The sequence below is a fragment of the Chelmon rostratus genome, chromosome 3 (genome assembly GCF_017976325.1).
Source record: "Chelmon rostratus isolate fCheRos1 chromosome 3, fCheRos1.pri, whole genome shotgun sequence".
Lineage (NCBI taxonomy): Eukaryota > Metazoa > Chordata > Actinopteri > Chaetodontiformes > Chaetodontidae > Chelmon > Chelmon rostratus.
The window spans coordinates 5,901,333-5,927,948 of record NC_055660.1 but is presented as its reverse complement, the minus strand read 5'-3'; the positions used below and the strand labels follow the sequence as shown (position 1 = coordinate 5,927,948).

Genomic DNA, 26,616 nt, shown 5'->3' with positions numbered 1-26,616 from the left:
ATACCAGTCTTCTCTCTGTGTGTTAAGTACTTAGCTTACCTTAGCATAGAGACTGGAAACATGGGGAAAGAGCTAGCCTGGGTGTCTAGAGCAAGCAAAAATACAGCTATCAGCTACTCCAGAGCTCACTTGGAACAAGCTGTATCTCATTTTAAATAATCCACCCTAAAACAGTAAAAAGGAAACTGACTTTTTCAGTTTTCAATGTAATCTTCTCATCTTCTCCTGAAGCATCTCAGCTGGTTGCCTGGCAACCTCACTGTGAGTACACCAGGAAGACACTGCATCCATTGGTTAGCAAGAAAGACTTAGAACAATTGGCTCCTTCCTAAAACCACAAATGAATGTTTTCAGTCTGTCCATATGAAAACAGTCATTAGCTGCATTCGCACTAAGTCATGCGAGGTAACAGCTGAAAATAGCAATACAGACAGAACATGAAACAAGAAAAGAACTGCTAAACCTGTAAATATAATGTTAGTGAATTATTGGCTGACCAGATTAATGGCACATGCTTGTATCAGACTCACATAGCTGTCTTAGCTGCCCTGAAGTACCTCTTGCTACTGCTGTTTTGCAGTAAATGTTATGACCCTTAACACACAAACACACTCACTTGTCCAAATCCTTCACACTCAGACACTCAGGGCTACTACTCGGTTAAGAGTCACTAAGCTGGCTCATGTCCAGCGAGAATCAATTAGCTTTACGCAGACAGACGTCGCTGCAGAGCCACAGCAGAGCTCATTGATCCTGGGAGGTTAAAGCGTCACAGGACAACAGTTCAGCCGGCAGGGCCTTCAGTCACTGAAGAAAAACATCAATACCAACACCAGTCTGTGTGTGCAATGGAAAAAGACTTTGTCTGGATAATCAAAGGCTCACGGCCGCCTTACTGTACACACCAAAACAACATCGACTGAATTCCAGAAGATTAATAAACAAACTAGACAACGAAAACAATCACATTGAACACTAGTTCTAGTTGAATACAAGTGCTCACATGATAGCTGTGTTTTGGTACCAAATCAAAACTTTTTGATACCTTACTTTGAGAAATGCAAACTTGATTTTCAAATTTTCCTTTAGCTTTAAAAAAAAAATTCCCTAAAGAAGCCAAAGTCCTCAACTATTACATTTTGTCCGGACAAAAACAGCCACAAAAAGTCGGTAAAAAGGGCAAAATTATATGATTTCATCACAGTTTGTGGTGATGTTACAGCGTAGTGGACCAGAGCATTAACAAAAAGGTAAAATATCAAAAGACTGTATGTGTATATCCAATCAATAACCAGAGTAGAATTACTGTAAAAGCAGCTGATCTTCACTTTCCTGAGCAGCTTTGATGCATGACATGTAACGCATTGAGACAAGTCAGCCAACTACTGTACGAAACAGTGACCTAAGTGTGCATCTTGCATTACTTCTGGCTTATTTCTTCATTAGCATCGGAACACAGAACCGCAGCTGCAGCGCTGCAGTTGCAGCACTGTGTACTGCAGCGGTGGAAGAGTTATGCAGCATTCACTGCATCGCCCCCTACTTCCTGTTCCCAGAATCACCTTCTGCATCCAAGCACCTCTAATGTCAGAGTGACTGAAAAAACAGCTGACAGAGAAAACCACAGATCAAAGGAGGACACACACACACACACACACACACATGCACATGCGCACACACACACACAGGAGTAGACAGAGCACAGGCAAACGTAATGAGACTTGAATCCACTCAGTTTATCTATGAGGAAGAACAGAGCCAACTAATAACATGAGTATGGCTTTGTGATGTGCCGCTGAAACAATGATGTATGAAGACAGGTGAGGATAGTAGGAATGCAACTAAATATTATTTTATTGGATGACGAGTAAAGAATTGTTCCAATCAATTGGTCACTGAGATGGAATGGATGATTAGCCTAGCCTAGCATAAAGCTGAAACAGCACTAAAACCACACACTATCATTTTGACATTACTGTTTGTGTATGAATTAAACAAGCATGTAAATGTAGGTGCTGGTAGGCAGATCCTTGAATATCAGACAGTGTTGAACAATTAGCAAGGTTTGCCCAAATGTCTTATTATTCACTGAAACAGCTTTTTAAAGCAGCAGTTCCCAAATCCAAGCTGAAAAGATTTCATTTGTCTTGGGAATAGACCTGCTGTTCGTTTAAATGGATTGCTGAAGTCGTGCACACTCATAAATTAACATACCACACAGGCCTGTCTGGACCCTTGTCTGGAGTCGGTGAAGGGAGCCCTGACTGACGCTGGCGTTAAAAGCATCAGTGAACCACGCTTCCTGTGGAGCAGGCTGGTGGAATGTGTTTGACCAGAGACCTCAGATTTATCATCATCCAACATATTGATATAGTGATATTTCAGATCACTGAGGCAGGTCAGGAAATTAGTTTCTAGATTGGAGTAGAACATAAAGCTGTGTGTCATCTGCATAACAATGATGGGAAACAGTGTGGATCTGAAGGTTATAAGAAGATGGCAAAGTGTTTTCAGGTAGCTGTTTCCTCTGTTTGTAATGTCAGTAAGAAATGGCATTTAACAAGAACAGTGGAGGTCAAAGTTAAGGTCTAGAGGATCAAGAAAAACATCTGAGAGAACTGCTCATCGGATCAGTGGAATGACAAATCAAACCCTCCTGTTTGACTGGCAAAGACCTTCAGGTAGATTTAGAGGACTCTGGAGCGGTGGTGTGACACCCGCACATATATGACCTTCATGGAAGAGTCATCGGAAGAAAACCTTTCCTGCATCCTCACACAACATTCAGCATCAGACGTTTGCAAAGGAACATCAAAACAAGCCTGACGCATGCAGAATTCCATGAAAAGACGACCTCTGCAACTGTACGGCACAACGTTTGTAAAAAATATGAAGATGAAAATGGCTTCTACAACAGGATAATGATTCCAGACACCTCAAAAACCACAATGAACTGACTCTAGAGGACCAAGCTGAAGGTTTTGCAGAACCAGTGCACTGCTCAAAAGAGCAGTGCATGGAAGACGGCCCAAGAATCTGACAGAACTCAACGCCTTTTGCAGGAGAAATGAGTGAAAATCCCCAAAACAAGACCTGAAAGACTCTTAGGTGGCAAGAAAAAGCCTTTAGTTGCCTAAGGGGGTGTTACTGAGTACTGACCATGCAGGGCGCACAAAACTTTTACCCGTTTAGCTATTTACAGTAACAAACTTTGACCAAACTTTTTAATGCCAGTGTATATTGAGAACAACAGAAGGTCAAGAACTGACCCTTGAGGGACACCGAACTGAAAGGGTTCAGTTGGACAGGTGTGCAGCTCCCTTAAGACCAATCCTGTTTCTAGATGGTGCAGCAGGACCTGCATCATGTTTCTGTGATCGATAGAGTCAAACAGGACAGAGGACAGCACAGTCACCTCCCTCAGTGTTTGGAATTCATTCATTCAGTCATTAGAGACCCTCATGGAGGTCTCACTGCTGTGGAGAGCAGTAAAAACACTGCTGTTTAGCATAAATTAACTGTGTTGAAATGGCTTAATGTAGCACCTTGGATAAAACAAAACATAAATTAGATATTGCTCTTTAATTATTGACAGATTTGTTTCTTTTTCCAGAAGCAGCTAAATAATTGCATGTTTGAAACAGTCTGGAAAGTCGCCAGAGGTCAGAGAGGTGTTAATAATCCATAAGCAAAGCACCGACAGAGGGGGAAACCTCTTTGAAAAACTTAGCTGGAACAATGGCTAAGGATTTCATTTGCTCAGTGAATTCACCGAGTGCTGAGATGTGAACTGGGCGAGGGGGGGCAGGATTGTTGTTGACGGTCGGTAGATACATGCAGTGGATCAGGTGAAATCTTGCACCGAGAGATTTTTATCTTTCCATCGAAATGAGCAGCAAGCATGTCTGTCCGGTCATCTCCAGGACTAACGCATGAATCTGAAAGTCTCACTGTGAATCAAAGGGAACGGACACGAACTTTCATCCAATCTCAGCTGTTTTCTGAAGGAGAAGCATGCAGGAAGTTCCGCTCCACTCACCTAAACGCGTCCGCCGGTGTGCGAACCACAGTGACGCGTGCGGATGCGCCAGGTGAGCGCCTTCCTCTGCGTTAAAACCCCGCGGCCGTCTCTCCTCTCCGCGCTCCGTCCTGTCTGCTGCTGCTCCGCGTGAAAAAAGCGCCACAGCTCATCTGAGAGCCGCTTCTGCTCACTTCCACCTCGCTTATTAAAGGGATCCGCCGGCAATAAAAGGGAAAGGCAACCGCGGCCGGGTGCAGTTGGAGCTGATCCAGTCCGACAAAAAAAGAAAAAAAGCTTCATCAATATTGCATTCACGTTTAAAAATAGCCTCTGTGTCCGTGCGTTGCGTCTGTTTGTCCATGCACAGCTTGTTTTGTGTCATGTTGTGTGTGATGTATTGAAGAAAAACAATACTTTATTGTGTCACCTTGTTATTGGATCTCCTACAGCCTATAAATGACTGTTTTTGACCCACTAGGTGATATTTAAGAGTGAAATTATTTTCATTGAGTTTTAAATAATGTGTATTTTAAGTAAACACTTATAAGTATAAGTTCTTAAGATAAAGAAAATAAAGTTAATTGCAAGCAGTGACCCCTAAACAAACGGTAATGATGCAGAATGGACATTTCTGCAGCTGCGTGGGGAGTTATCTGATGAGATCTGATATAGAAGTACAGTCAGTGTTAAGCTGAGAGAGATGATCATGTCATGTCATCATCACATTTACTCATATTTCGATCAGGCTGGTCTTTACGTGATCTTGCGTGACTTAGAATTTCAGTGCACTTTTAGTGTACTTTTTGAGGTTAGGTCTACATGTGCTGTTTTGACTTCTGACATCAGGTCTTTCATCATCCTCCAGTCACCGCTGAAGTGGGATGTTTGGCCTTGTGTGCATTTTTGTGACCTCTGTCTGCTGGGCTTGACCTCTAACCTCTTGAGCCGGGTTAGCTGTTTCCTCCTGCTTCCACACTTTTGTGCTGCTGCTGGCACAAATAAAATAAGAAGAAATCTGGAGCAGCAGCAGCTCCAGTCCTGATGGGACGTCCCAGCACCAGCAGTAACTGTGGCTTCCAGTCAAGCCCCTCCCTTCTTATGAGAGAGGCTGTTGCCAAGACAACCCTACATTATGCAGCAGCCCATGAAAGACTCTTTTCAGATTAAAAAAAAGAATAGAAAAGAAAGAAAGACAGAAACAAGTTATTTGCATTCCTTTTCCATTAAAGATTTTGTGCGATAGAAGCCGGCGGTGTGAGGTGTATTGTCTGGCGTGCATCGGAGGAGGGGCGGGGGGTGAGCCTGACGCGTCTGAAGGCCTCACAACTATTTCAGAAAACTAATGCAGTGTGTGCAGCAGTCAAAGGGCCGCTGCTTAACATGCAGTGCACAATCACAGGCTCTGTGCTGAGATTTCTGTTCGTTTTAAAAAAAAAAAACACCTTAAGAGGTACAGAAACAGCTTCAAAACTCAAACTTCAGTGCATTCAAACAGCAAATCATAAAGATCCAACCTGAGTGATTGGATGAACCAGTTTTTCTCAAACGTATTCACATCTTATAACCAAGCTGAGCTGATTCTGTACACAGTTCTCAGGGTAAAATGAGGATATTCAGAGCAGTTTTACTATGACTTCATCCCGCTGTGGTCGCAGCTCTCTGCACCTGCCGCTGTCATTAGTCCAGCAGAGCATGGCGGGATTAGCGGAGAGTCCTCTGAATGGCTGCTGAATAATTGAGCAACTGCTTTTGTCTCATTCACGCTGTGTTGATTGAACATGTGTCGAGGAGCGATTCGCAATTAAAGTTTGATGTGGAAATGATAATTAGGGGGATTTTCCAGAGTGAAGTTACTGTAAAATGTGCAGCGTGGTCCAAGTCGAGCTGCTTCATGTCGAGTAACCAGGAGATTCGCTGATATTTAGAAGGTGAGAGCAGAGTTATGGGCACAGTTGTGGTAAAACAGCAGTGTGGCAGCAAAGTATATATAAAAAAAAAAACATATGATAGGCGCTCCTTTGGTTTGTCCATTCCGGGTTGCTGTAGAAACATGGCGGTAAAACATTTCGCACTCTGGAAGAGGACCTACTCCATCTATAGCAATAAAGAGCTCAATCTAAGATAGTTATTTCTCATTTTCAGGTGATTATACACTAATGGGAACACATTTATGGATATTGTGTTGTTTTTCTGCCAATAGATCCAGATGCTTTTTAACTTTTTAATAGAAAACTCAAAGGTTTGACATAGAAAAGCAGCAAACTGTCTAATCTGTCAGGCAGGAACAAGAGAATTTTGGGCGCTTTTGCATGAAAAATGACTAAAACGATAATTCAGTTATCAAAATAGTTGCACACTAATTCTCTTTCAAGCGTCAACAATCATGGAGTCAGCTCTTCTGAATAAGCTACACAGCTAAAAGAGATTTCAGCTCTGTGTTGTGGCCTAATATGTAAAAAAGCAGCATCCAAACAGGAAAGGGAAGCCGTTTGTCACGTTAACGCAGAGTGCGTCTCACCCCATGTCTGTTTCCTCCTGGTCCGTCTCCTGTCTCGTCTCTCTGCGTCTGCGAGGTCAGATCACTTTCACCTTTGTAGAATCTGAGAAGAGAAGAAGAAAAAGTGGACGTCAGCATCACCCACATCTCCTGCACACTGACAGATACTGATCTGTGTCGCCCTTGAATTCTCATAACTAAAGGCATCTTGAGTGTTTTGAAGTGCATGTTTGTCCTGGATGATTTGTTCCTGTACAGTCTGGCAGTTGTATTGAGGCTGGCTGCTAATCTCAGTGGTCCTCTGTTGATGTCGCACTGATAATCCCCTGTAGCTGTAGTAGAACCAGTGTTATGTGCTGCAGAGGCTGTGGCACATACACGTCTGAGCAGCATTCGTTAAAGGTCGCAGTGATTCAGTGAGATGATTAGCAGCGACGCCGTGTCCTTTACAGTGACGAGCAGCAGGAGCGAACCACCTCTGAAGAACGACCTCACGTGAACTGCACGATAAAATAAAGATTATTAAAAGGTCACAGCCTTGTTTTTGGAGCATATTTTCACACTGCAAACATTTCTCTGTGTTCAGTGCTCGGTGTCAGAGGAAATCAGCTGCAAACATTCAGCGTGGGAAGAGTCTAAATCCACCAGAAGAAAATGTGCTTCTCATTTCTAACTCCCACAATTCACCGCTGTAGTAAATGTGCACTGAAAAACAGGCGTTTGTGACTCACTCTTTCTAGGAACGGTGCAGCTGAGACCTCCTTCCTGTCCGGGCTGTTGTCTGATCCACGTTTGAGCAGGAGAACATCCTTGAGCTGCTCTTTTATCCATCAGAAAGAAAATCCCAAACCAGGAGGCCCCCGTTTCCTCGTCTCTGCCTGCTCCTGCAGCAGTAGGAGAGCGAAAGTAAAGATCCTACTCTTCAGGTGTTAGGTTGAGCTGCAGGATAAGGGCGGATTGAGAGGAGCATAATCCCTCGCACATGGCTACAGCAACTTTGATCTAGAGATAAACGTGCCAAGTCACGAGCCACTTGACATCTCATGCTAAACAATACTGAGTCTGTATTTACACATCTAAGCCATACGGGACACATCTGCGTGAGTCTTTCTCCCATTAAACGTGGCCTTTTGTCCTTTATGGTGATAATTGATCTCTAATAGATCCACATGTTTGTAGCAGGAGGAACAGCGTTTTTTGCTGTGAATAAGACAGAACGTGTTCATTGATACCACTTAGTTAATGACCACCACCATAAGTTTCTACAACTGAGTCCAGGTGCTCTAGATTCTCGCCTCCTTGGATGACCCTGACCTGGATCAGAATATTCACTCCTATGCTCACGTCTATTAGGAGGTCTTCAGACTGTGCAGCTGTGCTCAGCCTTCTGTCCGCAGCAGCTTTGCTGCTGTTGACAAATCCTTCACATCCGAGCATCAAAACATTGTTTATATCATGTGACCTACATTTTATCCAAGCATCTATTGTCTGATCCTCAGCTTTAGTGTTGCATCTGGAGAGAAAGAGGCCTTTAAACATTCAAAATCATTGACCTTGACGTGTATATATATACACAGCGGCTACACCTCCGCATGTTTAAATCTAGAAACAGATCACAGGACTGGCTGAGGGTGGACGTCACTAACAGGACAGCAGACACTCGAGATCCTCTGCTGCACCCTGGTGGTTCAGAGGCTGAACACTTAACGTCTGCGGGTTCCCCAATAACACAACATTAGTTAGCTCCCAGTCTTTAGATATTTTCCATAAAATCAAATCATTTACATAATTGACAATAATCTGGATGAGAAATTGTCATTTCTCCAAAAAAAAAGCTAATTCAAGTATTTAACTTACATATTCATGTAATTTTAAGCAATAAAGACTACTTATGATCTGTTGGCATTACAGTTTGAATGCAAAGCTCGTAAGTAGCACTTCCCACATTATGACTTCAAGACTGCAATAAACCAGATTCAGGATTCAGAACAGCAGCAATTTAACCAAACTGTTAAAGGAAACACCCCAAGAGCAAGTTTTCAGTTTACACAGCAACATGTGATTTTATTTATTTCTCAGATGTCATCATCAGAAATATGAACTGCAGCAGAGTAACGACACAATTTGCAGCCCTGCGGTCTAGTGATCAGAGGTGATCATTTGCTCGACATTGCGTGATCAGATCTTTTCTTTTCCATTGTGAGACTTCACATTGTTTCAGACCAGGCGGAGCAGCGGAGCGCCTCTTGGCCTCGGGTGTGAAAACTACAGCAGACACGGCAGGATTTTCATTAACAGAGTAAAAAAAAACCAAAACAAAATGAAAACAACAGTCGCAACGGGACACATTTAATCATTTGGTGAAAGAAAAATTGAGGGAATACATAAAGTACAAGAAGAGAATCAGCAGATCTGCAGGTAATTAAAAAAAAAGCCACAACAGATTATTCTAAATAATGTAAAGTCACATAATGTGAGCAGGTTTGGTGACATGAAACCAGTTTAGGCTTTTTTTCCACGTATATATGTGGACGGCATTGACCTTTCAGGTTTACAGGCTTTTTAGTAAGTAATGGGAGTTTACGTTGGACTGTTGCTAAGGTAACCGCTCGGTAACAAGGAAGTCGTGGTAAAAAGGGCGAGTGAGTATTCAAATTCCACAGCAGCTCTACTGCAGCAGGCAGACGTAACGTAAAGGGCAGCCATTGTAATGCTCAGGGCTGTTAAAAGGGTGGCAGCAGGGGGCATTGTGGGATACACAAAGGAGGGCAGGCAGAGTGCAGGAGCCGGACCTCGTGTATAAAGTTGTGTCCAGTTTGGGAGAACGGCATCAACAAAACATGATCCCACGATTAAACCTTTCTGCAGCCGGACCAAGTGACACATTTAGTGTGATTCAGCTTTGTTTTTCTTTTTTGCTCATCAGGTTTATGAGTTAGAAGCTGCTGAAAGAGGAAGCTGTTACTTCACAGGAGGAAACACTTTGTTTGACAGTCTAACCTTAACTCCACTTACTAGCTTCCTCCAGAGCTTTCAATTATGCTAAACTGCTGCTTCAAAGGTGAATTTTCATGCTCAAATTTAGGATTAATTCATTTAATTTATCTTTATTTCAGGCTGGATGGAAGTGACATCTCTTGAACTGCAGCTTTCCCAGTCTCAGTTCATTATTGATCAGTCTGCAGATCAGCAACAATTTCGTCTTTTTTTTTCTAAGGAATTAACTAAATTCTCTCATTACAGCTTCTCAGATGTGCTTAGAAAACCTACAAAAATCCTCCTATGACTGTAAAGTGAATATTTTTGGGTTTAATTAGTTGGTTACGTATACAGACACTTTATGATCAACTCTGTGACGCCGTTTTCACTATTTTCTGACTTGTTAATGGACCTCAATGATTAACAAAAGAAATATTCGTCATTAGCTGCAGCCCGCCATTACTTTAAGTTCAGGCTTCATGCAGGCCACACACACGGCGGCATGTCACACTGGGCCTTTTGTGTCATCGCTTCATCAGCTTCATTTGCATTACAAGGAGCAGGAAGACACCCACAGCATGTCAACACTCTGTCAGGCCTCTCAACGTAGAAGATACGGATGCTGCTTGGACCGCTTTCAAACATCTGTGTGCTCACGCTCACCTCGCTCTTTTAGCCTTCATTGCTTAATGCCGTGTAAACATATTGATAGTCAGAAAAATACTATGTCTTTACATTATGTACAAAGTGAATCACTACCCAGTTCGGCGAGATGGAATGTAGGAAAAGTTTCTCCAGGAGTTTCTACTGGTGATCGGCTACATTAAGCTTTAAGGCAATGCACAGTTGTGAGTGTTGTTGCCATCAAGGCAATGGCACAATGCAGTTTGAAAGGCAAGTGGTGTGAAATGGTCACCAGGGCTGAAATTAGTCTGTTTGTGCCTCTCGTGGATTACTGTTGCACTCGAGTCTCAGAGCTCAGTGTCTGTGTCTTGTTTTTTTTTTTTGAGAAAGAAATAACGGGCGATCTTTGAAACGGCAGGAATGTGTTCAATCAGAATCCTCAAAGACTCCTCCAAACATCTGGATGAAAAAAGATTCAGTCTGCTTTATGATAAACAAAACAGATTTTTGGAAATTATTTCAGTTAATTGTTCTTTTTGTACAAACATAAAACCAGCTATTATCTATGAAAATATAAAACAATACAATGCAACATCAATATGGACAAATATTACTAATAAAACTATTTAATTCTTTCACATTGCACAATTGAAGAAGGCAAATATTGAATTTCCGGCTGCCATCTCTGAATTAAACATTGGCGCAAGTTGAGAAAAGAGGTTAAAAATCTTTCCTTTATTGTAAATGGGCAGCAGATATTGTATTAGTGATGGACTGCACTTATAAAGCCTCATATACCCATTCATACACACACTGCAACACACACACGGTGATGGAGATGTGATGCAGGGGAGCAGCTTCGGGTTCAGTGTCTTGCCCAGCGATACGTGGAGGAGTCGGGGTTGGACCTACGTTTCCAGGTTTACAGTTTCAACTTGAACACAACAGGAGGGTTAACGTGTGTTAACAGAATACAGATCTGGGAACTTAGGAGCCACAGCCGCGGCATATATATCTATATATCTCTATATCTCTCTCTCTCTCTCTCTCTCTCTCTCTCTCTCTCTCTCTCTCTCTCTCTATATATATATATATATATATATATATATATATATACACATATATATGTATATATATACATATATACATATATATATACACACACACACACACATATATATATATATATATATATATATAATATGTATATGAATCTGTAACCTTTGTTATTTTTGTCCATATTGATGTACAGCAATATTGTATCATTTCCATCCATTCAATTGCAACTGGCTGAAAATCTTTTTTATGGTGCAGCAGACAGAATATTTTTCCCATAACGTGATTAGAAAAGTGTCTGAGGATTCAAAACTCTATGACTCAAATGAAATGGCAATAAATGAGAGACACCAACTGGAGTCGGGCTGCATTTTGACCAGTTGGAGCAGTTGTTGCTATTTAACCTTGTCATGAAAGGTGCAGGCCTGCAGAAAATGACATGACTACATTCACGGTAGAAAAATTACACCAGACTGTCAAAATAATCATGTGACTGATGATCATTTCTGCGTTGTTTCAGACGCGTTCAATGCTTTTCTCTCAAAGCACTAGCATCGATCGTGCATTAGCCTACAGCATACAGGAAACATTTCCTACGTGCACGTCTACTCCATGACATTATGGAGGAGTTCTAACACATTTACGAACTACTGACACAAACATACACAAGGTACATGAGTACCACAGTTGGTTTACACTGTCTTATAATCTGTGACTTTATATATTGTAGTAATATTAATATACCAGGAATTTGTAAAAAGTGACATTGCATTTTAAACCGAAGTATCTGGTTTCGTCTACATCGTCATGCAGAGCCAAATGAACATAATCTACTTCTTCTGCTGGTACAAGGCCACTGCGATCTCTCTGAGGTATCAAGCAAAGGAACCAAACAACGAACGGAGTGACACTCTACAGGAGGATGCAACGAAACGAAAAGACACCGGAACAGCAGCAAGGTAACGTACAAGAACTCTCGTGACCCTGAATGAAAAAGACACTGAAACTCGGTCTCAAATTGTCAGAGCTAATTAGCAGCATCATATAGTCAGCAGTGTTGAACATCATCACAGACAGTAGCATATACAGTACATAGGCAGCTAAGCAGGCAAAGAGGCTCCTGTGTTAAAACACCCATTTGCCATTTGTCAGTTTAGTTAATGCCCCCCCCAAGAAAGAAAAGAAGTTTCTTTGTATGAATAAACAGGAGCACGTGGAGCAGTTCATTGCATCTTGCTCTTTGCAATTCATAAACCTGATACAGAGTCAGCTACTGGAGGAACCTTACAAGGTGAGATAACTTCTTTTTTCAGATTCCTGTCTTTTGCATGATATGAGAGCTCAGCTCTGCGCTGTAGACGGGGAAGAATATCAGTTTACATCAAACTCAGGCAGAAAGTCCTGGTTTTGTTTTATTTCCAGCTCGGTTTAGCACTCCTGCTGGATGTCACCAAGTCTCTGGACTGGACAGGCTTCTCAGAAAAGCTATTAGTCTTGCGGATATCTTCCCGCGTTGAAGGCGGCGGGGGAGTCTCGCTGCGGTAGGCGCTGCGACTGGCCGCTTTCACGCTTTGCACCCGTCGCAGGTTTGTCCCTTGTGGCCGCTCCTCGCTGGCCTGAACCGTGGGTGACAACCTGTTCTGCTTCACCGGGGTTTGTCTGGCTAGAAGCGAGGGGCTGCGAGACGGGGTGGAGGGGACGGACGGGGGGCCCAGCTCCTTCTTGGTCCTGGAAGACGAAGATACGGTGTTGCGGGCAAAGCTGGGGACATCCGAGGTGCTTTTCGCTGCAAGCGTGTGCGAGCTGCTGTTCTCAGAGGAAGCTGCAGCCTGAGCCTGGGCTTGGGCCTGTGCCAGGGCTCTCATGGTGGAGCGGCACATCTTCTCCTCGGGTGCAGGCTTTGGGATGTTCCTCAGGGGCTTGGCGCTCGGCTTGTGGATGGAGGCCTTTCTCGGGGTTGAATCACGCGCCCATCTGGAGATGCCGCCCGTGAGGCTACTTCCCCTCTGAGCCTTCGACTCGTCAGGAGGCAGACTGGAGTGGCGAAGAGGTCTGGTGGTCTTCTCGGTCCTTCCTCTCGCTGGGGTGCTCTGGTCTCGAAGGGGCCGGCGGGACTCTCCGCTGTCATGCACCTCTGCTGTCTTGCTGCTACCCGTCCTTGCAAGCTTGCTAATGGGCACAACTTTGCGCATGCCCTGGCTCTCGCTGCTGGTCAGCGTTCGCACGCCGCGACCTCCGCTGGACTTGGCCGCTTTGTTAGCTCTGCTCTTTGAGTGCGCTGGCTTTCTGCTGCTTCTCTGCGCATCTTTCTCCGCACCTTGTTTCCCCTCGGCGGTGTCGCAGCTCTCTGTGTCCCACTCCTCCGTGGTAGCAGACGGTGTCATGGACGCCGCGTCCACAGATTTTGGCGCTGAAAGCTCGTTGGTTGAAACAGACTGGTCGTTGGGAGACATGGACTCCAAATTAGAGGACAGGGAGCTCGGATCCTGTTGGCTCTCCTGATCTCTGCTGCAGTCAGTCATTCTGAAAAGTCCCTCTTTGGTTAGAGACGAGCTTTCAACCTCAGAGTAATCCAAGGTGACAGAGCAGTCTGTTTCCGTGCAGTCCAGTATGTAAAACATTGGTTTCTTATTGGATACAGAGGTGTCCAGTGGGAGGGGAGTATCACAGGTCGTTGATGAAACTGTACTGTTGTCCTCTTCTTCCTTCTCTCTCTCAGGAGAGACCTCGGCCTGTGAGGGAGGGTCTAATTTCCCTTCCCAGGCTGCCTTGGGATCTGCTCCTCTTTCTAAAACTTTCAGGTTGTCCAGACTTGTGGGAGGTGAGAGTCCTTCCTTTTCCAAATCAGTCACCACGACGTCCCCCTGGTTGACAAAGTGCATATGATTACTGTTATTGTTTGGACTTGGTAGGTCAAAAGCTTGAGGACCTCGAACTAAAGTGTGCTTCTCCACACTGACATTCATGTGGCCAGAAATCGACGGGTTGGGGAGAAGGGCGGGCCTCTGAAAGACGCAGAAGGGACGAGGCAGAGCGCTGCCCTCCGACACAGAGGAGTACACGTTGTTGTTGTTGTTGTTGTATGGATCGTTATCATTTAGCCCAGGGGAGGAAAACCTGGCCAGTGGGCTGATGGGCTCAGTTTCTGCATGTGGAGACGTCACCTGTCTGTCGCAGCCCAGCTCACGGTTGTCGTCCTGGGCTAAGATCCAGGGGGTGGTCCTCCGCTGCACGGCGCGGCCCGACCGAGGTAGGCTGTTAAACTTGGAATAGTCAGTGGGATTCCCGGTCCCTCCAAACAGCTCCAGGTATCCTTGGAGTTCTCGGTCCGCTATGGAGGTCATGGTGTGCCGGTGGCGGCGGGCGCTGGCAGAGCGTCCCAGCGGGCTGTGCGGGCTCTGAGACCTCTGCTGGAAGAAGTCCAACAGGCCCTCCTTGGTGAGCATCTCCACGTCGTTCTCGCTGCTGCTCCGACCGAATACGCCGCTCTGATCCGCGCCCGACCAAGCAAAACGCTTCTCCTCCAGCTCTCTCAGACGACGCTGCCTGGCTGCTTCCTTCAGCTCGCGGTCCATGTTGTCCTGGTTTAGAGGCAGGCAGGAAGACACGGGGACAAACAAGTTATGGTGATATCAGATGAGAAGATTTCATTTATAGCAGCTTATTTATCTCAACATCTCTTACATTAAGTTTACCATAAACATCATAGACATTAACCATAATGAAACTTTTACTGTGGAAAACTTGGCTTTCTTTTGGCGAGACAAAGCTAAAACACTGTTTTTACTGTTTTTCCTGTTTGTCTACACCAGGCATGTCAAACTGATTCCATAAAGGGCCGTGTGGCTGCAGGTTTTCGTTCCAACCGAGGAGGAGCACACCAGGCTGAAATCAACTAATCAGCTGATCTCACTTTTCAGCTGATAACTAACTGATCCCTTGAGGTTGATCGGTTGGCCTGGTGTGCTCCTCTTTGGTTGGAACAAAAACCTGCAGCCACAGGGCCCTTTATAGATCGGTGTGACATGCCTGGTCTACACAGTCCAGTTTGAAGCACTAGACCGTCACTCCCTGACGCTTCACCCTCCACTGGAATAAATGACTTCTGTTTTCCGTTAATCCAACAATGCACGAACATCATTCCGACTAAGTGTGACTGGGAAAGACACGAGCTAAACACTTGAAATTAAACCCTGAAGTGAACACACATGAAATGCTGTTAAACACCCCTCATTGCACAAGAAAACTATTGGTGTACATTAGATCAAAGTTGGATCAGGACGTCATTTTGTGTTCTTATAGCTGGCTGTGAGACAATCTGAATTAAAGCTGAAGTTGAAAGTTGCAGTGATGGATGGTTACAAGTTTAATTGGGTGTGTAATCATCTCCTTGTGTTTGCTGTCCAGTCTGACTTCCTTCAAACAATGTTTTCTCATATCTCAGCCAGTAACTCAAAGAGCACAATGTTCTTATTACCCACGAGAATGAGACCCAAACCTACGAACAGTTGTAATGAATCAGAGTTAAACTGACCTTGACAGCTTTCTTGAACTTGATGCAGAAGTCTTGAAAGATGCGGAAGCACTCGTCCAGCTTAAAGGTGTCTTTGTCTTCACAGAAGAAGTCGATGAGAGCGTTCCCCTCTTTCCGCAGATCCAGCCTGCGTCTCTTCAGGTCCTGAAGCGTCCGCGCTGAACTCTGACACATCAGACATATTTCATCTATGAAATGTTCTGCACTTTCACGGGTGTCATCATCTATAGCGCTCGAGTCAGCAGTGGCAGAAATGTACAGTGGCTCTGATCCAACTTTCTGTGTGTATAAAGTGTTACGTAACCACTGCTGCTTCACCTGCAGAAAGGGCTCCAGCTGCTGCAGCAGCTCCACGTCTCCCTGAACCTTCTCCTCCAGGGATTTAATCCGGACGTACAAGGAGGAAAACTCCACCTCGATGTTTTCCACTGAGATTCTACAAGAAAACAGCAGCAAGAAAACGTGCTTAGGGACACTTTTGGTGGCTGCATAGAAAATAATCACATTACTGACTGAAATTGTCCTGATAGCATTGCTTAGAGTGACAATATTTGACAGGATTTTGATGAGTGCAGCGTCAGGCTGTCATGCATTAAAAGCGAAGATAGGAGTGCTGTGAGAAAATGCATTCACACATCCCGAGGAAGGGAGGGAGGGAGGGAGGGAGGAGTAATCTTGGCTCTCTGGTGCAGGAGCTGTACTGACTCCACACACAGAGAGATGACCTTGTGAGGCTGACAGAGCCTGACAGCCACCAGCATCACACTGCGCCCTGAGAAAGTACTGCACTTAAGTTAGACGTCAGCTTGAGTAATGAGGCTGCATGTGGTTGTCAGTTCAGCAGCAGCATTAATATGTTGAAACCTCAGTTTGGATCACATGGACTTCATGGAATATTAGTGAGAAAAACATTGAAAAGAGGATATGATGGAACACAAAGTGGATTTTGGAGTCATCATAGTGCTGATAAAGCATGTAGATGAATGCAGGGTTTTAAACAATGCTACAGACCAAAAAAGTCTCCAGCTTGCTCCACAGACACACAGCTGTCATCATTCTCTTGGAGGGAAAACAGGTACAACTTCATCTAAAACCGTCGGGAACAGATTACCTGGCTGCACCCTGGACGTCCTGAAGCTTCTCTGGAAACTTGAGCAGCTTCTCGTCCTTTTTCTTTGCCTCCTGTGCGAAGAGACGCGTCAGACGGTTAAAATGTTTATCGCTGTTTACGATAAAGCGGCATCACTGCGGTGTGAAGGGCTCTTCGCTCGGTTACGTAAGCGCTTGGCCAGCCTCTCTTGGCTCTTTTCTGCATCCTGTCACCATCTGCTGTCCACCAGCCCTCCTGGAGGACGAGTATTTGGATGCTATTTGCTCACTGCTGTGAAAGATTTATATAAAACTTTGAAGTTTGGTGTGATTTAACTGTGGTAATCAGAACAGACTGCAGACTTTCTAGACTTTCTAATATGAAATATGATGAAATTAATGTCTAGTCATCCTAGAGATCAGCAGTGTCCATAGTAAAGTACATTACTTCAGTTCAGTATAGATAAAGTATGCATTCAGTACATTAACTTCTTCACAGGTGAGAAGAGTGGATGGTTTCAAAAATACATGTTATTATTACATAGCAGCGCATATAGTTGAGGTTTGACTTAATGCAACCCACGGCAGCCGTGTGAAGCTTTAAGCATCAAATTTCACGCTGACATCCTGTCAAAGAAGTGTTGGTTTAACTCAATTTCTAATTTCTGAAGCCCCACTTTGCTGCGTCGTATTGGATTGCATATAATAGTACAGGTCTTTGTGGTACTGTGTGCATCATCTCGTACCACTGAAGCTTTCACTAACCATGGCGACAAAGTGCAGCAGGTTCATCCCTGGCTTGTTGGCCTTGGTGTCAGCCAGTGAGAGGAGGGACGACAGCTTGAAGCCTACGGCGTTGCCTGCGTAGCCGCCCTGAGAGCCACGGAGGGATCAATGAAATCTCACAGAAACATGTCGAAATGTTGCAGGAGAAGGTCTGTGATGTATATTTTTCTTATTGACAATAAATCCTATGAAAAGACCAAAACCACCAATGAACTGATCCTTCTAAAAAGCACAGGCCTGATGTAGCTTATTCGTCTGTCCAATAGACCTCTATAGGTGTCCAAAAAGGATTCAAGGAACGGGTCAGCATTGTAAGAGACACCTTCATTTTGCTTGACAGATAAAAAAACAAGTCAGTGTTGAATTCATTTTTTTTATTTTAGATGAAGCCAGGCTAGCTGTTTGCTAATGATTCCAGTCTTTATGCTAAGCTAAGCTAAATGTCCCAACCAAATGCAGCATTTACTCCTGTTTGAGTAACAACTGCCAAAACCTACAGAGCCATTACTTAAGTAACAATATATTTGAGATGATTTTAAAGATTAAAGGCTTTTCCTCAGTGGGTATGAATGGGCTTTGGTGCCACAGACAGAACAAGGACGTTAGAAAGTATCACACTGTTAGTTTTGGCCTTTTCATGGTCTCATCTCAAATATGTAAAATAACCCTTTAACCCAGACACATGAGAGCAATGTTAATGTATTAAGTGAACATGACTGATGGACTTACAGCGTTCATGATGTTTCCGGCCTGCAGCACCAGATGCAGAATGGCATGAAGCTCCTCGCAGCTCATCAGCTCTATAGGACGAGATCAATAGAAAGTCAATTAGAAAACCCAGAGCAGATACCATCAGCGCATGACACACGGCTTCACTTTCATTTCCCACCACTGCACAGAACAACCGGCAGTCATAATTACAGCCCACTCCAGATTCATAGGAAGTAACTGAAATGTACTTTTGTAGTTTTGATGTGTCCTCTTCGAACAGTGCAGATAAACGTTAAATGCAGCTGAAAGTTTTCATTTCACAGTGTCATTAGAAGTTCTGCTTAATTTGTCCCACGCCGTGTTTAACTGAAAGCTCTGCAATGCAGTGGAAAGGTCACAGTACTGTGTGTGTGTGTGGGGGGGGGGGGTTAAAAGAATCCAATAAAGCACAGAGAGGCAAGTGTGACTCAGCTAAAATGACACCGGCTCAAAGCGAAGGCTGCAAAAAAAGCTCTGTTCAGAATATTTTTAGTCTCTCAGTTAGTTCATAAACATCCAGGACATGTTTGGGGACATGAAAACAGGCGTGTGCGCTCCATGTGTGTCATTTTAGCCATGCTAGCATGTTAGCGGTGCGGCTTAAGAGTTGGAAATAATATCGGTCAGTTGGTTTTCCTTTGCTCCAGACTGAAACTACTGGGTGGAGCCTTAATTAAGCCTAACTATGCTAGCATGCTAAAATGCTGAACTTATGGTAACCATACTACAACATTATGCATGTTAGAATTTTCACTGTGTTGGCATGCTAATGTTAGCATTTAGTCGTTAGCGTGGCTGTTGTCGGGATGTGTTTAATGTAAATCTTACAGGAAAACAGCAAAACTTTCTGTTGCTGTTATTCTGTAGCAGCTCAGTGTAACTGATAATCAGCAAAAATGGTGACAATTGTTCCAAACTTTTATAATAAATATTATAATCTTAAATAAAGGATAATTTAGATATAGCCTTGCCCTTCCACTCTGTGTCCACGTCACCGCATCTCAGGTGACACATTCCTACTTTTTGTTCACCGCTGACAGCTCAAATATCTGGGTCACCTGTCTGAGCACGTGGGTGTGTATGTGTGTGTATGTGTGTGTGTGTGTGTGTGTGTGTGTGTGTCGTGTGTTATTACCTTTAGTGGCGACGCGGATGATATCGATCTCGTGGCTCATGACAGCACAGGAAGGGAAGAACTCTTCTCGGAGGACGATGGCCTCGATCCGAACCTCGAACCTGTCAGGGACGAAGAAGAGAGCTGTTAAATCTGGATTAAGTTCTGCAGAGAAGCCTAAACCTTATTTTCACTGTTAAATTAAATGGGTTCAGGATGATGGATGAGGAAACAGGAGGGATAGTTATATATACATGCATAACTTAAGATATCTTTATCTCCAGACACTAATTTCTCATTTAAAAGCCAAGTTAATTATTTTAATACTCTCTGAGACGAGTGTTTTTCATACCAAACACTGCATTACTTCTCTACTCAATACCTGGTAGAGATTGCATCATCTTCATTACACAAATACAACTTTAATGTTTAATGTTTCATAAAGATTTTAACACTTTGGCGACAGACTGCAGACATAAGTCACTCCGCCTTTGCAAACTCTGTTATGTTACATTTTAAAACTGTTAATTAACTTTCTCTGTCCCAGGAAAGTAAATAAAATGCAAATTTATCCTCACAAAACTATAAAACTCCGGACAGACTGACTGTCAAACAAGTGACTTCACCTTTCCCTTTGACTGAAAGTGCACCATGCACACACCCCTGAAATCTACTCACCGAGGCACCTGGATCAAGAGGTACATAAAGGAATCGACCAGTGTCAGCTTGTCTGGGTCTCCTTTAAACGACTGAAGTTTCTTGATCTGTTGGGAAAATAGAGGAAGAGGAAGCTCAGCAGGCTCCATTGTTTTCTATCTACAGTCACTGTCTTTTATCATGAGTGTTGGTGAAAGCCACACAGACAATCATAAACACAGACCTCCTCTGCGTCAGGCAGGAGCTTCAGCAGGTCTTTGAGCAGCTCTGCTCCATAAATCTTTCCGTCTCCGTGCCGTATGTCTTCAACAATAGAGCGGTTGGACCTGGGAGACAAACAGTTTATTTCAATTAAGCTCGATGAAAAATGGCACAGGTGCTCCCTCTTAATGCTCGCTCCCCTGCGTTTACAAAGGCGCTAAATCCAGCTGCTACTCACAGAGCCGGGCGTCCCTGTCTGGCTTCATTAACGGGCCAGACAAATAAAAAATACTAACAGTGACGACACAAGTAAAATGAAAAACATCCTCTCAAGCCGAGTTCAACATGCATCCTCAATCATGTCTTACTATTTCTAGCGATGTTCATCTGTGACATACCAAAGTCTGTAGCGCTGCAGCACGATTCCCGGGTACATCACTACTAGAAAAGGGCGATAACCAGGAAGCTGACACCTACAGTCTGATGCAGCTCAGTACAGTAGTTCTGTAATCAATACCACTTTTATGAGGCTTATGTTATTCACTGACTGTATCAACTCTCGACACCTCAGTTTGACTGTTGAATTGGATCGATCCGTATTACTGCAGAGTGAGATCATGGTCGTAACAGTAAAACAGCATTTCTGGACATTACAGACCAGAAAGCTGGCTGGTTATCTCAGAGTTTCATGCTGTGTTATTTTAGATGCTAAATTTACAGATTGCTGCATGATTAATTCTGCTCTTTTAGTGAAAAATATCCAGTCATAAAGCCTAAATTTGTTTTGTACGTGCTGCTAACAACCAACTGAAGCTAAGAAAATCACCCTGTAGAAACCTGATAAAAAGTTCAGCAGTTGAGATCAGCTTTTTTTTATTATCTTCTCTTTCTGCAATTTTTCTTTAGAAGAAACTTTCTTACTTACTTAATTACTTCAATTTCAGATTCTGCATACATAGGATATGTGTTCAAGTATGGTGTTCTGGCACTATCTCAATAGCAAAAGCAGCTAAGGCTCATGGGTATAGTATTTAGAGCCATTCGACACAGCACGATCTGATATTGATGTGTTGGTGTTGTTCCTGCATCATAATTGTGATGACCATCATGGCAACTGACCGGTCACGTTTTTGTGATGTCACAACTCAGGAAAAAGACTGGAAAAATGTGCACATGGAAGAAGTTAGTCTTTCTAACACGTGATTAATGTTTAACCCAAACCATGAGCTCTTCCTAAACCAAACCAAACTGCAGCAGAGAACTGAAAATAAAAGAAAGAAAATAATAATAGATGAACTAAGTCTAAAAATAATAAATCAACCAACTAAAAATAAGTTGCACATGAGACACAAATCCCGGCCTCCTGGGTGAAAGTCCGTTCTTGACCCTTTCATCCCCATGACCTGCTCCCTTTGTGGACTTTGTCGCTTTTTGGTCAGCTGCATTAATTATGATATTATACAACCTGATTTTAAAAAAAGGTGGGACGCTGTCTAAAACATAAATAACACAGAATTTCATCATTTTCAAATGCTTTTGGAGATAAACTCAACTGAAAACAGCACAAAGACAATATATTTAATGTTTGACCTCGTCAGCTTCATTGATTTTTGTAAAAATCTGCTTATTCTGAATTTGATGCAGCAACACGTCTCTAACAAGTTGGGACAGGAGCAACAAAAGACTGTGGAAAGATGTGGAACGCTCCAAAAAACACCTGTTTGGATCATTCCACAGGTAAACAGGTTGATTGGTAATAGGTGATTTCTCAGGAACAAGGTTGAGGAAAAAATTAACTGGGAATTTATAGTAGAAAAAGACACACATCATATCTGTGCATTGATTTTACTTTTGTTTTACTGTCCCTTTAAAATAGTATCAGCCTATATATGCAAGTCTAAATTTACTGAATACTACATGATGAGTTCTGCACAAATTCTCTGGTAAAATGGACTCAAAGTATGTGTAAACCCATGGGGGAGAGGGCAGAGGACAATATGCAGGACAGAGGGCGAACATGTATTAACGAACATAACGAAAAGGAACAGAGAGGTAAACACTATCTGTGATGAGGTCACTGCTCATGCTCGGCCCTCACTGATTACAGTATGGCTGACAGTCAAATGTCATTAAAATACAGTGGGCAGCAATGCAAATACACCGTCATGCAAAACAGACACTAACACACTTTTTGTACTCCAGACGACTTATGTAACGTGATGCTGAGTCTGGTGGAACACACCTCGAGATTTCCTGAACCACTTACTTCTAAACAATGGAGGGCTAAAGAAGCCTATTAGAGGAGCTGACACAGATTTTGACCCCAATCTCTCTGTTATGAAGGGTGTTAATGGATTCCTCTTCAGTCAAAAACAAACTGAAACGGAGGATGTTGTCAAGACACCGTCAGAGCCGAGTCTGAAGTGCTCCTGAGTCCATGTAGTCACATCCTTCATCCAATCATGTGTTCACAAAGTGGTGAACCCCGCTCCATCCTCGCTGTGAACCACTGAGCCTTTCCAGGAAGATTCATGCCCAATCATGATACTATTATAGATATTTACAAAAATCAATGAAGAAAATATATTGTTTGTGTATTCAGTTGCGTTTATGTCCAAAAGGATTAGCGAGTTATCACATTCTGGCCCCAACTTTTTTGGAACATCATAATTAATGTTGCTCCAGGAGCTTCATTGCAACTCAGCTGTTCTATGCAAGGTCTCACACACACACACACACACACACACACCGGCAGTGTAAGCAGCTTCAGTGGCATGCTGTGCTGTGCTGTGACCTTCATCAGGTAAAATTCATTCATGAATAAAGTGAAGCGAGAGTGAGCTGGTGTTTATGACCCGACGCACTACAACACATCTGGAGTGTAAGAATGTGGCTACTTTTTCTGCCTGTATGATGCGTCTGAGAAGGGGTCTTTGTCTCCACCACCATCCAAACACCAAATGAAGCAATAACAAGCCTTATTAGACTCTAGAGACTTGGATCTCTGCCACGGAGCGCCGAAATTGTTCCAGAGGCTCAGTAAGACATTTCATCTTGCTTTCTTCCTTCCACCTGTCACCATCTGTACCGTCTCCACTGAGCTTCAGGTAAGCAGCTCGTCCCTCAGGTCGTGCAGCAGGTGGAGGACTTACCTCTTGAACTGCTTCAGGAAAATGCCCACGTTCATCCCCCTCTTGGAGTCTAGGATGCTGATCTGGAAACAAATGAAAGGCACCGTAAGAGCTGCATGATGTCATGGTAGTTTTTGGTTTAACACATAAAAAAACAACACATATGTACACACACACCTCCCTTCTTCTAGCTACTCCTGATTGTTTTTGCTTGAGTTACTTACCAACCGCCCCCACCCCTCCACCACCCCCCACAGTCACACTATGGGATGCTGAATTTCCACCGGGGGACACCTCCCTCATTAACAATGGCTTGTACATCCTTCCTTTAACAGGTGACTGTACAGCATGTACATTTTAAAAAAGGCTCCCTCATAAGACCAAATTACACTTTTTAAATAGCAATCAGACACGTCAGTGGTTTGGATTTAAGGAAAATGGAGGAAATGATGAATGCGTCATTCATCAAAGAAAAATGCCAAATATTTTATCTCCAACCCTAGTATTTGCTGCTTTCCTCAGCTGCATGTCTTCAGGTTTTGTCATTTGAGGACATTCACCTGGACTCTTAGAACTTGTAATGAGCACATTTTCCTGACTAAACAATCAATAAATAATACATTACCCTAATACAACCCTGATTTGACGCTGTGTAAACGGAAATTAAAACAGAATGAAATCATACCCAATCATGATACTATCACCTGTTACCAATCAACCTGTTTACCTGTGGAATGTTCCAAACAGGTGTTTTTGGATCATTCCAGAACTTTCACAGTCTTTTGTTGCTCCTGTCCCAACTTGTTTGAAACGTGTTGCTGCATCAAATTCAGAATAAGCAGATATTTACAAAAATCAATTAAGCTGATGAGGTCGAACATTAAATATATTGTCTTTGTGCTGTTTTTATATGAATATACATCAACAACTCATCACATTCTGGTTCATTTATGTTTTACACAGCGTTCAAACCTTTTTGGAATCAGGGTTGTGTAATGAAAAGTCTCCTTCACAGAAAATTCCCTTGTGACCATGACAATAACATAACATTTGGAACAACATGCTTCAAATATAAGATATAATACACAAAGAGTAGCAACCAGAGATGCAGTATGTTCCTATGTACACAAATGGTGGCATCATTTCAAAGTCCCACAGGAGTGTTTAGTAACAACTGTTCCCTGCTCACACTCTGAGGTTTGACCAGTCAGTTCTTTGTGGGGACACACAGGCGAGTTATTCCGTGACATACGTCTCCCAGCGCCTCACGCAGGTATTGACTTACAGTTCACATGCTACTTTCCAGGAGTCCACAATGATGCAAGCGCGCTTTTGTTCTGTTTATGAACACGAATCATTTTTACACTCAAAGAAAAGCTGTAACTGAGCACTGTTACCTAACTCGTCCCTGCAGGGAGATCTTAGAGCAGGGCAGAGTTATGCACTGCAGCATTGTATGGTCAGGGCTTTCTAATCCTGTAATGTGGTGCGTTCAGGACCTGATGTAACATGTTTGCAAACAATGGCGGTGGATGAAAGAGTTTGCAGGCGTCAGGACTCCGTGTTTCCACTAATCAAGCTTTTGTATCTTCTGAATCTGAGCTTTGTAACCACAGCAAACAGAATATAGTCACAATAATCCAAAATTGTAATTTAGGTTGGTCATCAGGTAAAATTCAGGCTTGAATGTTGATTTCTGGCTCTTTCTCAGTCTTTGGTCCAATGTTTATCATTATGACCTAATGCTGTGTAAAATGTTTTCAAATTCATATAATATATAATATAAACGCTAAATCTGAAAAACTCCTTCCCCTGATTCAGCAACAAAAATCTGTGAAATGATCAGCACAAATAAGAGTCTTCTTGTCTCAAGTAAATCGAGGGATTGTCTCAGTCTTTGGAGATTTGTCCTCAGAGACAAACACTGCATCGCTGTGTACTTTGTGAAAAAGTAATATGGCCCTCACTTGCAACAAGAATCGTTGTTTTGTAAATGTCTCCCACTAAAGCTGCCTCAGTGTCATCTCCTCTCGAAGGTGAAACGACTGTTCATCAGATCAGACCTCAGAACTGAACAAACAGCTCAGACCACCTGCTTGTTTCTGATGCATTTTTCTATGTGTGTTTGTGTGAGTGTGTGTGCTGTGAGTCTTCTATATGTACCAATTTCCTCTGCTGAGCTAAATGAGATTACCTGATTGAATCAAGGTTATATAATACTTTACAATGTTAAAACTTGTAATGGGAGGAGTGTTGAATATGAAGACTTCCCAGACAAAGTGCCTCTGTAGTCTAAGAGGACTGATGTGTAATCACTTCCCGTGTTGCTGTTGTCACTGACACAGACTCATGACAACCACTCACCTCATCCTTGCTGCTCTCCTTGAACGAGCGGGACCTGGAGACACGAGCCGAGGTCCCAGCGACCGACGTGGACCCACGTGCGCCCGCCGCTGCCTCCTCCTGCTGCCCGAACAGCTCCTCCACAGAGCGGACGTCGATCTGGTACTGCTGCTGCCGCACCGCCAGCGTCCAGATGTTGGGCTTCCCGCGCACCTTCTCCTCCGGTATGGGCTTCCAGAAGAAGCTGCGCACCCGCCGCTTCTTCCTCGCGTTGTGGTTGGTGGATGTGGTCGCCGGGGGCGGAGGGGGTGGGGGTGCTCCAGGAGGTGGGGGCGGCAGGGGAGGAGGTGGGGGAGCTTCACGCTTGGAGGCGTCGGGGGCATCACTCAGGGAAGGTAGGGTGGCGTGAGTGTGTCCAGACATAGAGGATGGGTCAGAGGCGGTGATGGAGGAAGTGGTGCAGCTGCTTCCCTCGCTGCTGCAGCTCTCTGGCTCATTGGTTGTGGACGGACAACTCATAACAAGCATCACAGGGATCAGCAGTCAGCATATGACGTCTATGCTGAGGGACTAATTGAATATATATGATCAGTATTTCCTCTTTTTCAAAATTACTTCCAAAGACCTAATTTGTTTTCTTTCAGGTGCATCAAACTGCCGCAGCGTACGTCCCCTCACTGCTGGAAGAAGGTAGGCGTCCCTTCATCTAGTCACAATGAAGGGTGCACGTCCTTTGATTCTGTCCATCTCCATCCCTCAGCTGTTCATCCATCGCGCTGAGCAGAGACTTTGAAGGTTGCCTCCCGGGGGGAGAGGGCTGGGGGCGACGATAGC

At 43.7% G+C, this 26,616-nt stretch overlaps 1 protein-coding gene across 1 annotated transcript; it reads right to left on the bottom strand.

The window, feature by feature from the left end:
- Window positions 1–12,589: 12,589 nt before the first annotated feature.
- fhdc1 (FH2 domain containing 1) lies at window positions 12,590–26,310 on the bottom strand. Its single transcript, XM_041934163.1, has 11 exons — window positions 25,804–26,310; window positions 23,461–23,522; window positions 20,331–20,433; window positions 20,129–20,214; window positions 19,472–19,572; window positions 18,316–18,386; window positions 17,566–17,673; window positions 16,823–16,893; window positions 16,030–16,147; window positions 15,712–15,876; window positions 12,590–14,758 (listed from the first exon to the last, which is right to left on the bottom strand). Exons 1-11 carry the CDS (start codon window positions 26,308–26,310, stop codon window positions 12,590–12,592), a joined length of 3,561 nt encoding a protein of 1,186 aa, XP_041790097.1.
- Window positions 26,311–26,616: the final 306 nt, after the last annotated feature.

What these genes read in the sequence shown, in the direction of transcription:
- fhdc1 (XM_041934163.1), bottom strand. Translation starts at nt 26,310, where the DNA reads ATGCTTGTTATGAGTTGTCCGTCCACAACCAATGAGCCAGAGAGCTGC. An exon ending in TTCCTGAAGCAGTTCAAGAG is followed by an intron (nt 20,434 to 23,460) that starts GTAAGTCCTCCA and finishes TTTGTCTCCCAG; the next exon opens with GTCCAACCGCTCTATTGTTG. An exon ending in TCCTGCCTGACGCAGAGGAG is followed by an intron (nt 20,215 to 20,330) that starts GTCTGTGTTTAT and finishes TTTTCCCAACAG; the next exon opens with ATCAAGAAACTTCAGTCGTT.